Consider the following 15,787-nt stretch of genomic DNA (forward strand, 5'->3'; position numbering starts at 1 on the left):
TGGACGCTGACCGTGACTTGTGTTGACGTCGTGCCCCAGTATCGCTATTTTTGGGTGTCCTGTGGCAGGGCCAGCCTGGCCCTGGGCTGCCTTCGGGGCAGTTCCCGGTGATCGCGAGCATCCCTGGGCCGCACCGCGGGTTCCCTGCCCGGTACCCCCGGCAAGGAGGGGAGTGGGAGCGGGAGCGGGGACGAGCCGTCCGCGTGTGACGCGATGTTTTGTACTAATATAAAAATCTGCAACCCTGTGTGTCTCTCGCTGAGTCGTTTTACCCCCGCCTCGTTTTGGGGGATTTGAGGGGATTCCGAGTGGGTGGGAGACCCCTGTGAGGGAGGTTTACGACAGCCGGGGTGGGGGCTTTTACGACGGCGGGCGGCACTTTGCTGCGGCGCTTTCCGGCCTGAAGCCGCATCGCGGTAAGAGCGGCCGGGCAGCGGCTCCCGGAGCGCCGCGGGGCTGATGCAGAAAATCAACAGGAACGTGGTCCTGGCTCTCCTATCGCTGACCAGCTTGATTTTCCTGCTCTTCCAGCTGTGCTATTACAAGTTCTACCTGTCGCAAAAGGTGAGAGAAGGAGCGCTCTGCCCGGCGCCTGGCTGCGTTTCCCTGCGGAGCGCCGTGTGGGCATTAATCCCGCCCCTGGAATTCCCTGGAGCGGCTCGGAGTGCCTTCAGGGTGGGCGTAGGGCGGGCGGGGAGCCTAAGCCGGTGTCGTGCGGTAGGGGTACAGTCTGGTTCGAGTTCCTAGCCTGGTATCCAAGTCACTGTGTCAGCCTGGGCCATCCGATTTCTCTTGGAGGGAATTACGCCCCCGCCAGTTTTGAGCCGCCACGGCTTTTAACCCTCAGCTCTCGTTGCTCGGTGGCTTATTGCGACCGAAGTACAAGCGCTGTATGTGGGCTCTCTGCTGGGTGCAGGTTTTCCAACACTGGTGTAGTGGAGAGAAATCCCAACTTTTTCTAAAGTCGCCTTAGGTCTTTGTGACTCAGTGCTCCTAATATGCTGGATGTCACAGCTTAAATCCTCCTTTTATACCTGGAATGCTGTTTGTACATATTTTTATACCTGACCTGGAACGTCCAGCTGAGAGATTTTCTGCAACAGCAAAAGAAGTGAATGTTACTGTAAATTAAATCCTCTAGTGGCTTCATAGTTTACAGTTGCAACTGCGATTCAACGAAGGAACTCTGTTCATTTTGACAGAAGAACTGTGTAGGTTTCAAAGTACCATGACTTCTTTTTTGGCTTTTCTTTCCTTACTAAGTGCAGGCAGTGTCAGTGACAGGTGGTGCTGCAACCTTCAACTTCTTTCTCACAGTTTCTGATTTTTAAGCAACAGCTGAGAAATTCTTTGTGCTTTTGAAAAGCCAAAAGCTGAGCCATAAGCTGCCTTGGCTTCTCATATGAATATGCTGTCTTTAAAATGGGATTGTCTAGGATTACACCTGGAAAGACTGAGGCACAGTCCCGTTGTCTTTGCCCCTGTGGTATTTGCCTGACAGGGTTTGTCATCCTCCTGTTTTACATTTGCTGGCACATTGGCTTGGAAACCTGAGGTCTCGCCACTCAGTCATTGCATGTCTGGAGGTCCTTGAGGCTTGGGTTGTCCTTCTAAATATACTTAAGCCACAGCAATTGTTTATCATTTTACATTAAGTGCTGTAGCTGAGTGACAAGAGGCATAACCCCAGCCATAACCATAAAGTAGATAATTACCCTGAATGTCATGTTAAGAAAGCAAGGATTTATCTGAAACTTTGGGGGTTTTTCTCTTCTTTTTCCCTCGCCCTTCCCTTTTTTTTTAATAGAATGGAGCAGCTTTTTCCAAAGTCAGAGGAAGCCAGTCAGGCCAAGACAGCACTAGATGGGTATGTACAGTGTCTTTGGTTCATGCAGCTCTTTCACAAGTTTCAGAACTCAGTTGGAACTGCAAATTCTGGGTCCAGTTCTGGTCTCTTCCCTGGGCGCTTTCTTCTTTGGAGGTTGAAGAGATACACTTTAACTTTGCTCAGTAAAGAGAGTATCAAAACACGAATATAAAGTAAACTGAGAAACAGTTACAGCTTTACAGCGTTTGCCAATGTAGCGCTTAGATGTGTTGTTAATGTTTCAGGAAGCATCACTTGTTCTTTCTGATACAGAAATACTGATCCAGAGTTTTCAGTCCTTTCAGGCTGAGTGTTGAACAGATTGGGTGGTTTGCCATGCAGCCTTTTTGTTGGTCTGAGAAGATCCTGGGTCACACAATCCTCCTTTGCCCACTCTAGGTATCTGACCTGCTGGTCAGTTTTGTTGCCTGCTTATGCTGGGTTGTAAAGCTATTCATAAGCAGGAAGATGTAACATTTCAGCATTCACCAGCTTCTGCTTTACAGCCCTCATGACCAGTGCTGGGGGTGCTGTTAGGTGCTTGAAATAGGATATTTGTTGTGTCTTGCTTCAGGCTTGCAAGATTGAATACAACCAAAACACCCACCCTGGGGAATCAGAAGGTCCCCTATCTTATTTGTAGTTAGAATTTGTTTGGAAACAGTTTTACAGAAGACTTTGTTAACTGATCTCCCAGTGGAAAAAACAGCACAGATGGTTAAGGAGTAGGATGTGCTGGGAGCTGGCTGCCTTTCAGTTTAGATGAAACATGATAATATTGCCAATTAGCAGAATGGCCATTTAAAGGCCTGGTTTCTGCTGAGCAAGAGGGAAGCTGCTCTGGTTAAGAATTGTCCTTGGAAAAAACCCAAACCAACTGCTCTGTGGACTGCTTGCTTGTGCCAGGAACCCCTTGCTATCCTTGGAGGTGATACCATTGGAACTTCCTACCAGGTGTGAGGTGTCGCAGTCACATGGGACTTCCAGTCTGTGGGCAGAGCTTTCCTAAAGATTTAACTTGCTCTTCTGAGATCATTAGTGATAAAGGATGCTCCGTAATCCTGCCACCTATTGCACTTCAGGCTTTCCTCGGAGTCCCTGCAGTGATGTGTGTCCAAAATACTAAATTTGAACATATTTCTCTTGATGACTTAACATCAAGGCCATGTCTTTCTACCATTATTTATGTTTGTTTGTTTTTGTTTGTTTGGAGTTTTTAAAAACTTATTTAAATTTCAGCTGAAAGCATCTTGTCTTCCTGGAGAAGTGATGGGGTGGGGGAGGGAAATTAGGTACTTTTGTGCAGATTTTTTTCTTGTTCATCAGTCTGGTGTGCCAGTTTTAGTTACAGAAGTAATGCAAGCACATCACTTACCTTGCAGCTCCCGGTAGCTGAAATCACTATGAAGGTAGCCTTGCTTCTGCCTGTACCACATAGGTAATGCTGCTGCCAAAATTCTGTTATTGTCCCACATCCTGTCTTCAGGTTTTCACATCTCTCTGAAGACAGAGCTTTAAAATCATTAAATTTAAATGTTAGAGGTGAATACATTTAAGTAGCAGGGTGACTGGCTGCTGTAAATGGTTTCTGTGTACCATGGACATTTAAATGTGCTTGATTAATGTTCTCCCCTGAATCAAGTTACTAACTCCTTGCATAGGACACAGAACATTCTTGCTGCAGCTTTTAACTCCTTATGGAATGCTGAGTGCCCTGGGAAGACCAGAATCCAAATTCTGTGGCACTTGCATCCTACCTTCTCACTCTGTCTCACAGCTGTTTGTGGAAGTAAAGTGTGCACTCAAAGGATGTATTGGGAGATAAGTATTCCTTCTTTCAGTGGGTTGGGGTTTCTGTCAATGAGTTTTAATGCAAAGATGGTGTTTCTTTCCTCTGTCAAACAGCATGTGGTTAGGAGGTTCCTAGGATTAATATCCAGTCACAATATTCCAGTGTATTTGATCGATCCTTTGATTCTGGGACTGGTTGATAAAGACATTGAACAGATCAGAAGCTCTCCTGATGGCCCCAGCCCAGAATGCAAATACTTCTGTGCTCCAAGAGACTTTACTACTTTTGCACTTCTGGACAAAACATGGAAACATGAAGTAAGTGCATGTTTTCAGTTCACATTTGTGTATTTTAATGCATTCAGCTGTTCTTTGATGTTTTCACTTAATGCTTTCATATTTGTATCTGAATTCATGTGGTGGTAATATTGTAGGCAGAGGAAACTTTTTTTAAAGCAGAAGTTGCCCATTTTACTAGCCCAGATATATTAGGAGTAATTTATAGCTAAAACTTTATAGGGGCTGTCTGCAATATTAAAAAAAAAAAAAAAAAAAAAAAAAAAATCACTGGTAGTCAGAGTCTATGCTGAAAAGAAAGAAAGGTCTGTTAGAAAGGAGGGAGGAGAACCTTGAGCCTGTAATGTAGGTGCAACTGTTATAAATCTGGAGTTTGGGGACTTATCAAGAAGGAAATGCAGGTATTGATGTGACAAGTCTGGAAAAATTACCTGCTGGTTTACATTTCTTTTAGCACATCCTTTTACTTAATACCATTTCACCTAATGTGTTGGTATCTCTGCTCTCTGTGGTGTTATGATATTTTTTAATGGCTATGTTGAAAATAGAGGTGTAGCATGTGATGAAAGACAAAATTAAACCCAAGATTATTTCATCAATTAATTATAATCTGGAAGTATATATTAGATTATTTTCTACACACTAAAGATACCAATGGTGAACAGCTCTCCCCTGAAATGGTCAGTGACTATTTCACTGAAGAACTTGACTGAAGAGGGGTGTCACTGTGAGCCTGATCAGGCAGTTTTACGTGTGAAGGAATTCAAGAAACTAGGAGTAAAATTGTGTAACAGCACACTGAGATAAATCCATTTCCTGCTGCTTTGTGTCTCAGTGATAATTCCTGTATCATTCAGAGGAGAAGCTGATATGATTATACAAAACATGTCAAGGGGGGAAACGGAAAGGCTCTTCACATGCTGAGGGGGGCTTTTATTGTGGTGTTTTTTTTTTTTTTTTTTTTTTTTTTTTAAATCAGACAGAATTTAATTCCCTTTGTTTGTGAAAATATTAAAGCCTGTTACCTGAGTGCAGTGCTCACTGTTTGGTGAGATTTTTATTTGTCCCACAAAAGAAGGTTTTGGAATAATCATTTTTGTGTTAGTGATGTTATTATTCAAGGACTTGGGAACACGAAATTTGGCAGAGCAGTTTTAGAGAATAGTTTGAGAGTGCAGGGTAGGATGGTATGGCAAGGAACAAACCTAATCCAAGCATGGCTTACAACATTTATTTGTTGTTTCATTTTATAGTTTGAAGGACAAAATTTAAGACAAGGAAGGAAGGTGGTTAGAATTGCTTATGACTGCTGGTCTTCAAGCTCTTAGAGATTTTTGATTCATTTGTGCTTAAGTCTGATTATAAAATGAAAATGGGGAATGATGTGAGTTAATAATAAGAATTTGGCTTCCAGTTTTGGTTTCTCTAATGTTTTGCCTGCTCTGCCTCCTGTCTTCCTCATTTTCAGGTGGACCTTTTTAGAACTGCTGAGAGGATGGGGTTCCAGTGGCTAAAGATTATAAACAAGGACCCCCGCTTGGATGGAATGGATGACCTCTCTGGGATGGAAATTCCCGTGCACTACATATTCAAATTGGCATCTCATGCCATTCACCTGGTGGTCTTCTATGAAAGGAGTGGCAATTTCCTCTGGCATGGACCCCTGAGACTCAAGCAACACATGGACAGAAAGTTTGTGCCTTTCCGGAAACTGCACTTCGGTCGCTACTCTGGGGCTTATGAAAAGTAAGTTCAGACTAAGGGAAGGAGAAAGCCATCATGGCACTCCCAAAATTACCTTCTCTGTGTGTAAAACTACTCTCTTTCCTATAGTCAGGTTCTACAATTCAGCTCAGGTACGATTCAGGCCCCAAAGTGCAGGCTTTGAGAACATTATTTCTGAGAAAATGAGAAAAATATTGAGACATTTCACATGTCTCAATATTTTGAGATAAAATAAAGCAATAAATCTTTTGAACTTTTTCCCTTAATTTGACCCCATTCTTTCATCCTTTTAAAACATGGAATCTGTATGAATTATGTGCCTAAACGTTTGCTGTAAACTGTATAAGCTGTTAAATAATCCCACTTCAATCATTATGAAGGTTTTTAATTTTTAAAAGCAAATAGCCTCAAAGTACAGAGTGTATTTGATCCTAAAGTGCATCCCGTACTTAGACAACTAAATAGCCTGAATTTTAAAATGCACTGAACAACATCTCTGAACAAATTCAAGTCATGTGTCAGTAAAGGAATCAATGACTCGACAAACTAACTTGGGGTTTGGAGGTGTAGGAATTATTTTTAAACAAAGTTTTGAAACATATGGGGAATTTGGTGAAGCTCTTGTTGCTTTTTTAATTTATAATTTGTTTTGGCTGTATTTGGACAGAGGTATCACTGCCAGTAGTGTGCATTAAGATTATAACCTGAGTTAAAAGAAAAAATGCCATGTGTTTTATAAAGGAATTAAATAGGGTAATATATTATCTTTCTTTCTGTGCAGGCCAGAACTTCTGCTTGTTTCCATTGATGACTTAAAAGTTCAAATTCCAAAATACCCGTCCAGTTTTCTAGAGGAGATGTCCCACTCTAGATTTCTTGAATGTAGGTACAGAGAAGCTCGGGCTTTCTTTCAGGTTAGTGGTAACCAGATGGTGTCTCTGAGATGAAATGTGTTTTAACAGATTGACCCAAACCTAAGAACAGTCCACTGTTTTTTCTGGTATAAATGGGACTGTTCACAATGCAGAAGGCTAAATACAACCCTTGATTCTCATTCCACAGAGCTTACTAAATGGTAATGAAATCAAAACTTTACCTGAAGGTCATGCCTTCTTGTTTTTTCACTTGTGAGCACATTGTTTTCCAAGAGGGAATCAACATATGCATAGTTCTTACACACCCCTAATGTTGAATGGATCTCATGTAAATGAAACTAAGATCTCATGTATCTTCATGGCTGAAAACCTTCCTTGTGGCAGTCCTCAAGTTTTGAGAAGTGTTTTATTTTATGTTTTTTTAAACAATATCCTGCAGTTCCACGTTCCTCATTTGGCTTATTTGAAATTCCAAAGTGACTGATTAAATTGCTTTTCCAGCTGTATAAGCTGATGTTTTCACCACTATTCAGAGCATCATATTTAGAATTTTGCTACTTGATTTAGCAGATAAAAAAGTCTGCAGCAATGTGGGGGGCATTTTGTCCTAACGTGGAAATGACATGACTTACAAAGTGATCAAGGGTTCACAGTTAAGACTGCAAAGTCAAAGTCAGGTCACTGAATTTGAGCCATCTCTGGGCTCATGAAAGGAGGAAAAACTGTGCTGGAGGCTTCAGTCTTCAGTCATTGAGGTGCTGGGGAAAGGGAGGACCACTCCTGTTCACTCTAGGAGGCTGTAGATCCTTATTTGGGTAGCAGGAGGGTCACAAGGGCATCCATATGTTGTCCCTTCACGTGTGGATAACAGAAAAATATAATCCACTCCAGCCTGCAGGCAGAAGCCACCACAGGCAGAGAAAATGTGCCCCTAAATGTTTATTGAGCTTTTTTTTTAACTGAGACAAGCAGCTGGCACCTGTTTTGTAAAGTTCGTTTTGTCTGTTTTTGCCCATGAGCTGTTGAAGAAATCCATCACAAAGCCGAGTGGTTGTTCCTTTGTTGGAACTAGTAATGTTTGCCCAGCCTCCTGTGTTGGTTTTGGCTTTACATGGATGGCAGACCTTACCAAGGTTCTGTCTGGAAGATTTGTGTGTTCGCACAGTTTGTCCTTCTTGTCAGCTCTCCTTAAAACTCAGCACCCAATTCTGACACTTGGTGGCGCCAAATAAATTAATCATGGAGTCCTGGAGGTTGGAAAAGCCTTGATGTGCTGCCAGGGACTGATTCTGCCCCCGTGTTTGGATTCCAGGAATGGAGTTGAGCATGTCCAGAACAAGGGCTCACCCATGTTGCTGGCAAGTGCTGAGAATCAATGTCTAATACATATTTTCATTTTCTAGTCTACTGTGAAATTTCATTCTGGTGGTTAGGGAAAAAAAAGGAAGGTTGATTATGAGTTTTAATTGCAACTTGTCATTCCAGTGCACGTTCTGAAAATGGACTGTGTATTTAAGAACAGACACTAGCCCAGGTATTCAGGTCATTTTTTCCTAGGACACTGAAAAAATGAAGGGACAAATTTGCTCTCTGACAGTAACTTGCTTATTCTTGCCTTCCAGCTGTATCCTGATGATGCCTCTCTTGAAGCAGTGGAATTCAGGAAAAAGGCAAAATCCTTGCTTCATCTGGCTGCCCTGACACTGAATAACTTGGGAGTGAAGTTCTGGCTGAGCAGTGGAACATGTCTTGGTAAAAATTTGTGTTGTGTTGCATTTTTAAACTCGCCTGAAACTTTAAGCACTTCATCCTCCATTTTTTGTGATGTCAGCAGATGCCAAATGTACTGGGTTGGAAGGTATTACCTATATTGCAATAGGCCTTCTGGATTCTGAAAAAATGCTCTTTCTTTAGAAACCTGAACTGCAGAGATGCTGGGCAAATTTCCAGTGAAGCTTTTAGTGTTGTAAGCAGTTACCTGTCTTGTGTTCATCCCTGCTAGGATGTAATCAACAGTTCCTGAATTTGTGTGACTTGGAATTCAGTGAAGTGCCAGTTGGGAAACACAGTGATGAGCACATATTTCTGCTGTCCAAGTACACTCTAAACCTGTTTTTCTTCCCATGCAATTAGATACTTGTTGCTAACTTCTAAAGTACAGTTTACGTTAATTTATTTTCTCTCAAAACAAACTTTTAATAAAATGACAATCCATCAGAGTAGGTAATGCAAGTTTTTAATTCTTCTGAAGGTAGAAGTATCATCTCTAATGAGGATTCTTTTGTTATTGAAACACTTTGTGAGAACTCATGTGTGCACATTTGCCTTGTATTTATTTAATCCTAGGGAATATAATTTTCTGAATGAGCAGTTACTAAAAGATGCCTTAATGAAACAGACAAAAGGATGTCCCACTTCATGTCTTTTTGCTCAGCAGTCATGATTGGAAGATGATTAACATCATGGATGCAGTATGAAACAATAGTTGCAAATCAGAAGCACAGCTGTGGCCCTGTAGCTGTTAATTGCTGATTAGATTTAGGGCCACATAAGCATTTATTTTTTTTTAATATAAATGCATTTAAATTAGGAAATTTAAGATATATTATCTTTGTTTTCTCTCACATTCTTGGCTTTCCGAAGAAAGAGAGATTACTGTAAGTGCAGTGATACTTGTTTCCTTGGATGTGGTTCATCCCATACTAAAAAAAGGCTGAAGTCTTGCTTATGGCCTCAGTCAAAGACTTTTGCCTGGTGATCTTAAGGCAGCTCATTTTTGTGTTGCTCTAGTTCTGTTGAATTCATGTTCCTGAATTAACTAGTTTTGAGATTTTACTGGTTTATTTTTTCCCCCTCAGGCTGGTATAGGCAGTGCAACGTCATTCCTCACAGCAAAGATGTGGATTTGGGAATCTTTATAAGGGACTACAAAGCAGATATCATTCCAGCCTTTCAGAATGCAGGGTTGCCACTGAAGCACAAATTTGGCAAGGTACATAGCAAATGAACATTTTATGTTTCATGTATGTGTTTCTGTCGCTTTGTAATTTTGATTTCAGTTGCTGCAGTGTTTAATAAAGTTGGAAAATAGTGTAGTTACTGTTTTCTTCAGTTAGAATAGAAGTCACCCTGTATATCTGATAAAAATTATTTTGTTTTCTGCTGCCATAAGTTGCTTTTTATTGTTATGTATATACAGTGTGTATTTTTGTCTTCCAGGTGGAAGATAGCTTGGAACTTTCTTTTCAGGGAGAAGATGATGTGAAACTTGATATTTTTTTCTTCTATGAAGAGGATGACCACATATGGAATGGAGGAACTCAGGCCAAATCGGGCAAGAAATTTAAGTAAGAACTGAATTTTTACCACTGATAGGAAAGAAATTGAACAAGCTAGTGATGGCATTTTATGTGCTGTCGCCTGGTAAAGTCTGTGCTCTTTGTGGAAATGTGGATGTCAGAGGTGAATCAGAGGAGATTCTACACTCTGAGATCAGTGGAGCAGAGAGAGAGAACAGTCCTCTGCCTTACTAGAAAGTAAATGTCAGATCTCTTGTGAAATCAAAAGCAGAGCTGGCATATCATGTATCGAGCAGATCTTACCTGACTGTAACAGGCTCCCAGTTACATAAACACCCAAGATGAGAAAAAGTCTCTACAATGTTATTTCACAATCTGATTTTGTAGTAGATTAATCCTTAAGCAGCTGTCTTGATGAAGAAATATTATGGCAAAAAGCCTCAACCCTCCTTGCACAGTAAAGTCCACAATGTGGGATTTTGAGCTAGCAATTTGGAAAACTGGGTTGACTAGTGTTGTGACAGCAACACAGACAATTTCTGCAAGCCTTACTCTTCATGTTCTGAAAATGGAATTTTGAATAGGATCCTGTGTTTCTTTTTCGCGCCTTTCAGTATTTAATCAGCAAACAAGCTTTCCAATCAACTAAGCAAACTGAATATATGTTTCAATAATTAGATTTATTTCTTCCAATCCCACACCTTCAGTCAGAAGAAGATAGCTGCAGACTAGTTGAAAGCCTTGTAGACTTCTGTAGGATTTATTTAATAGGTTATCTTTAATATATTGCTGGAATTGTATTTGTTTGCATTTAGCTAGTGGGAATTTAGTGAGCACTGTCATCCAGTTGGAGATTATGTCCAAATCCTTGTCTTAGTTTTCTTTGTTCTGAAGTGATAAATAAAGACTGGGAAAGCTACTTGATAGCCAGCTTCAAAAGGCACATTCAGAAATAGACTAAAGAAAGAGCTCTTGGAATATCCCTACAGAAAATGCACTGTGTAGCAAAGTTTTTGGGGTTTTTTAGAATACAATACCAGTTCTGTTTTCATGTATGGTGCATTCTGAAAAGCAAGCTGACCATAGGAGTCCCTTCCTTTGTGCTCCTGTTGCATTTAAATTGCAGGAGCCGTTTCAATGCCACTGGAGTCGACACTTCAAAATTCCATCAAACCTTGGATAACTGAGAGATGGTTTTCCCCTGCTTTTTTTTAATGACTGGTTCAAGGCCTGAGAATAGGGGGTAAATGTGACCATGTGCTGCACTCCACCTTCTGTATCCTTGGGTATTACAGCTCTTTTGGAACTCTGTCTTCCAAAAAGCTCTCTCCTCTTCTTGTAGCTTCATACTTATTTTTGGTGGTAGCTTATTAAAAGTTCCAAATGTAGCTGTTTAGTTCAGTAATGACTTTGCTTAGGCATAGCATCATAAGGAAGCCAAGCTTCTAATTCTGAGCCGGTATTTCTTAGTTTAGTATACACAGAAAAGGACCAGGAAAACTGCTTGTTTACTGCCGTAAGGGCCCTGAGCCATGTCAGAGCTGTAGTTGTTCAGAATCATTAGCCAAGTAATTCCAGACATGTGTTGTTCCAAATACATCTTCAAAAAGAGAAAAGAGATCCAGCTTTTGTAACTGTGAGATGTATGGCATGCTTAATTGAATATGTGCAACACCAGAGTGACCCTCAGTTTTGCTTAGTATCTAGCCCTGTCAGAATTTTGGAGGAAAGCAAAAGCAAGGAGGTCAGTCAGAAGAGGAGTGATTATTTGCTCATGCTGAATCCTAAATCCGCTCTAACAAATTTAAATGAATTATAATGTCAGAAGAGCTATTGATTGCTACTAGGTCATCACAGAGAAGGGTCAAAGTTCTCTTCTAAGATTAAAACTGAAAGGTAGAAGGGGTTTTCTTCATAAAGCTAAATATTTGCACAGGCATACTTTCTATGCATCTAAATTACAGGGTAGTGAACTAAAGCATTTTTCATTGAGTCTGTGATATATTTCTCATAGTCATTTTTAGCCTCTGTTTACTTGGAGAGATGGTTTCTAACCCTCACAGTCTGGCTGTGTGGTTTGCATTTCCATGTGCACAAACACTTCCTCAGCATTTCTGACCTGAGCATGTGCATCCTCCTGATACTGTCTGAGAGCTGCAGCAATTGAGGCTTCTTATTTGTTTGCAGATTTAATACTGGACAGTTGCATTCTCCAGCAGGAAATTAGTGTGCACAAAAATGGAGTCTGGGAATCAAATCCACATTGTTTGCTTTAATCCTTAAAGTGAGTTATTTCTGTAGCTTTTTAACAAAGAGGACTTTGTGTAAGAGTATAGTTGAATCAGCAGTCTCTGGGATATATACCCAAAAATGCTTGATCACTTTTTGTTCTTTCCCTCCTTTTAAGACATGAAGCAAAATTATGTTATTTTCTCATATTGTTTGCTGAGAGCTTAGAAATAAAATTAACTTCATGCCTGCAAGATGGAGGGGGGAAGTTCTTGCTCATCATACAAATATACAAACCTTTTTTTAAAAGGACAAAGTGTTTACGGTTTCATTTTAACCTGTGAAAAGTAATTTTAGGATCACGTTTTTTAGGGGGGTTGTGTGTGGAAACATTCAGAACTTCAGAAGTGGGAGTGATTCTCTGTAGGAATAGTGAGTAGACTGGTATTGTTTAGCACCTCAACTCCCACACTTCTATCGATTGTCATTTTGGTTAAACTATGAAATTTACCACTGCTGTAAACATGTATCACCGTCACCTTTCTAAAAGGGGTAATTATTAAATCCCGTTTGTAACAGGCAAAGCCGAGGCAGGGACTAACCTATAGGTGGCAGAGTGATGTGATTATAATCAAGAATTAGGACTGCTCCTTCCTAAGCACGTGAAGCAAATGTTCACCAGTTGCTAACATCCTTTTCTAGTGTGTAAGAGAAAAAACTGTGTAAATGTAACATGGCCACTTGCCACAGTTGCTTGCTTTCTCCTTGGACTGACTTAGTGGTACATTCTAGCCTTCTGCCAGTGACCATGCCCTTTTGTTCTGGCACAGGTATCTCTTTCCCAAGTTTACTCTCTGCTGGACTGAATTTGTGGAACTCAAGGTCCATGTGCCCTGTGAAACCCTGCAGTACGTGGAGGCCAACTATGGCCCAGAGTGGAAGGTGCCTGTTAAGACCTGGGACTGGAAGAACTCACCCTTCAACGTGCAGGACAATGGAGTCTGGCCTATTGATGAATGGGACAATGTAATCCAAATCTACTGACCCCTGGCTGCTGACTGAGGCTGTCCCCAGAACTGTCAGTCTGTGATTTCCCAGTGCCCAAAGGTGTTGACATCCATTCCCTTTGTAACACCCTATGTGTTTCTTAAGGAGGCATGTCCTTCCCTTTGCTTAACAGGTATTTTCTTCACCTTCGTCATGCTTTTTCCAAGTGGTTAAAGGAGAATATGAAAAGCAACTGCAGGGAAGGGAAGCTGAAAGAAAAGCTGCATAAAGGGAGTAGAGAGGACTGCGGTGGACTTATGGGCAGTTGACTGTTTAAATGTAAACAGTGGCCAGGTGGTTTCCACATTTCTGAGACCATCAAAACCTTCACTATTCGATTTTCAAGCTTGAGAGAAGGTTAGGATGGGAAAATCTTAGAGAAGTTCCTCTTTTTTCAAAGGAGATTGTGTGACTGTTTAACTTCAAAACACCAGAATTATGAGTAGCTCTAATGTGCTTGATTTGAGACTGGTACATCCCTGCCCTCAGCAATGGGTTGCTCTTGGGAGGGGAATGTTTCTGTGTTACAGAGTCTGTGTGACCACCTGCTTTACACCTAGGAGGTATCTGGTAATGCTGTAACACTAGGTGAACAGAAGGAGAAACTATTCTCATTGGACATTTTTCAGTTTGTCCTTTTCCTCTTTAAGAACGTGAAGGTGCAAGCTGCTGGGATGGCTTCCCCATGGTAAATAAAATTCTGATTTTAATGTCCCAGTCCTTGTGGTCTCCCTGTAAAAGGTTTGACTGAATTTTTCTAAATTATAGCTATCCCCACTTTCCTGCAGCTAGATAGAAATGGGGGTTATTCATAGTTTTCTGTTTCACAGAACAGAGACTTTTCTCTAAGGGAAAGGAGAAATGTGTACAAATACCAACTGTTCCATCAAATTTGCAGCAGCAATCCTGCCAGTACTCTCCGTTTCAGTTTCTCCTGCCACTGAAACACTGGAGTAAATGTTTCAGTTTCTGGCAACAATTTGTCAGTCTGGCTCTTGAATTGGATGGTAACTTTTTTGTTCTGCCTGGTTAAGAAGAGAGAGATGTAAAATACTGCAAACAGCATTCACATGCTAAAGTAACCATGACATCATAAGGGATAATTTCTCAGGTAGAATTTTTTTTCCTTAAAATAGGAGAAAAAAGCGAATGTCCTTGTGATTTTCATGTTCATAACTCTGTTGCTCTGAATTTCTTGGTGTAATAATATGCAGTAAGCCTGTGAGTTTCTCAGATGTGATAAATGTTTAAGAGTGAAAGAAAAGATCCCTCAGAAAATTATAATCTGTCAGATACTTGACTTTGTAGATGAAGACTAATGAAAAAGAAATGCATGTTCCTCAAAGGGAGGATGTCTTGAATAGCTGATTATACCTGTAAGGTATTCTTCAGGTTAAAATGTTTTCTCTTCAGAAGATACGAGTGTCTATTTAACACTGATTAAAAGGAGAGTCTAATTTGCAATTTGAGATTCTGTTTCATCCTTTGTTTTGTCATCTTGGGCAGCATTTAACACACTTCATTGCAGTTACGATGACATAATACACAGAGGAAAATCCTGAAATGTTTCTTACACTGTTTATTGACTGCCTATCTTTGAGCGTTTACTTTTTGATACTTGGATACAACAAAGATACTCAGAATAAAGCAGATGCCCACATGTAAGAGAAAGGATCCTTCGGTTGCACAGATTGCACATTGCACATCTCCTGTCACTCTCTGTGCAGTGCTCTGGCCACAGATTACCTGCTTGGATACAGGTTGGGTGCCCAGGAGTGGTGTGAACTTCATGGAACTGCTGCTCTTGGAAGGTAGATAACGAGGGTGAAGCCTTGGCATTCCCACAGAAATAGCCCGATTGGGGTATGCTTCCTCTTAGGCTCTCCTGAACTGCCTCATCTGAAATGGATTCTTAATTCTGTGTTACCTTCTTAACTAACTGCCTTCATTCTGGAAGTGTTCTGAGGAGGAGGGTAATTCCTAAATTCTCCTAATGGTCTTAAGCAACCACGTGCAAAGTCCCTTGGGTTCCCTGTAGTAAACAAAGTTTTTCACATTATTTTTGTGCGGCTGTTAAAGACAGAAAAATGTTCAAAGCTCCAGAATAACAGCAAGGAAAGATTGAAGAATAGCATTGCCTGAAGAGAAGGGACCATAAACAGCTGTTTTCAAAAGCCACAAAAGATGACTACAAGAAAAGGAAGGGATGTGTGTGCTCCCTTTCCATGGGTGGTAGGAAATAGAAATAAATGTGAGGAATGCAAATTGATCCACCTGCATAGAAACTGGAGTATTTAACATGTGGAAATGTGTAAAACCTGTGACTTGGGGGCCTCTGAGAGCACATCAGGCAAATGCCAACCAAGGCTGACTGTAGTTAAAGACTGGCTGTAGTTAGCCCTATCGTCCCACTGGAGGGAGTTCCTATTTCCCATGATTCTGTAGTATTCTACACCTTTCTGTTTTTACAAAGTGGAAACTGAAATCGTTGTATATGAGCTTAAGAAATTTCTGGAATCAGACAGGAGCTCATGCTAGGAGTGATGGTGAATTGCCACTGGAAATGAAAGAAAACTGCATCATCTTGAACACCTGAAAAAAATGTGATTGCAACATAAGGGCAAGTGCAGTTCTTCCAAAAAGGGTGTGTCTGGGCC

The 15,787-nt window shown here is 40.9% G+C and overlaps 1 protein-coding gene across 1 annotated transcript; it reads left to right on the forward strand.

The window, feature by feature from the left end:
- Positions 1–321: 321 nt before the first annotated feature.
- Positions 322–14,599, forward strand: FKTN (fukutin). The gene is made up of 9 exons (XM_040089448.2): positions 322–564; positions 1,808–1,867; positions 3,773–3,976; positions 5,424–5,701; positions 6,462–6,594; positions 8,178–8,307; positions 9,414–9,547; positions 9,775–9,902; positions 12,914–14,599. Exons 1-9 carry the CDS (start codon positions 460–462, stop codon positions 13,125–13,127), a joined length of 1,386 nt encoding a protein of 461 aa, XP_039945382.1. The 5' UTR covers positions 322–459; the 3' UTR covers positions 13,128–14,599.
- Positions 14,600–15,787: the final 1,188 nt, after the last annotated feature.

Source organism: Hirundo rustica, chromosome Z, assembly GCF_015227805.2.
Source record: "Hirundo rustica isolate bHirRus1 chromosome Z, bHirRus1.pri.v3, whole genome shotgun sequence".
Taxonomy (NCBI): domain Eukaryota; kingdom Metazoa; phylum Chordata; class Aves; order Passeriformes; family Hirundinidae; genus Hirundo; species Hirundo rustica.

Coding starts and splice junctions, on each gene's coding strand:
- FKTN (XM_040089448.2), top strand. CDS start 460: ATGCAGAAAATCAACAGGAACGTGGTCCTGGCTCTCCTATCGCTGACC. Junction 565..1,807: donor AGTTCTACCTGTCGCAAAAG/GTGAGAGAAGGA, acceptor TTTTTTTAATAG/AATGGAGCAGCTTTTTCCAA. Junction 5,702..6,461: donor TACTCTGGGGCTTATGAAAA/GTAAGTTCAGAC, acceptor CTTTCTGTGCAG/GCCAGAACTTCTGCTTGTTT.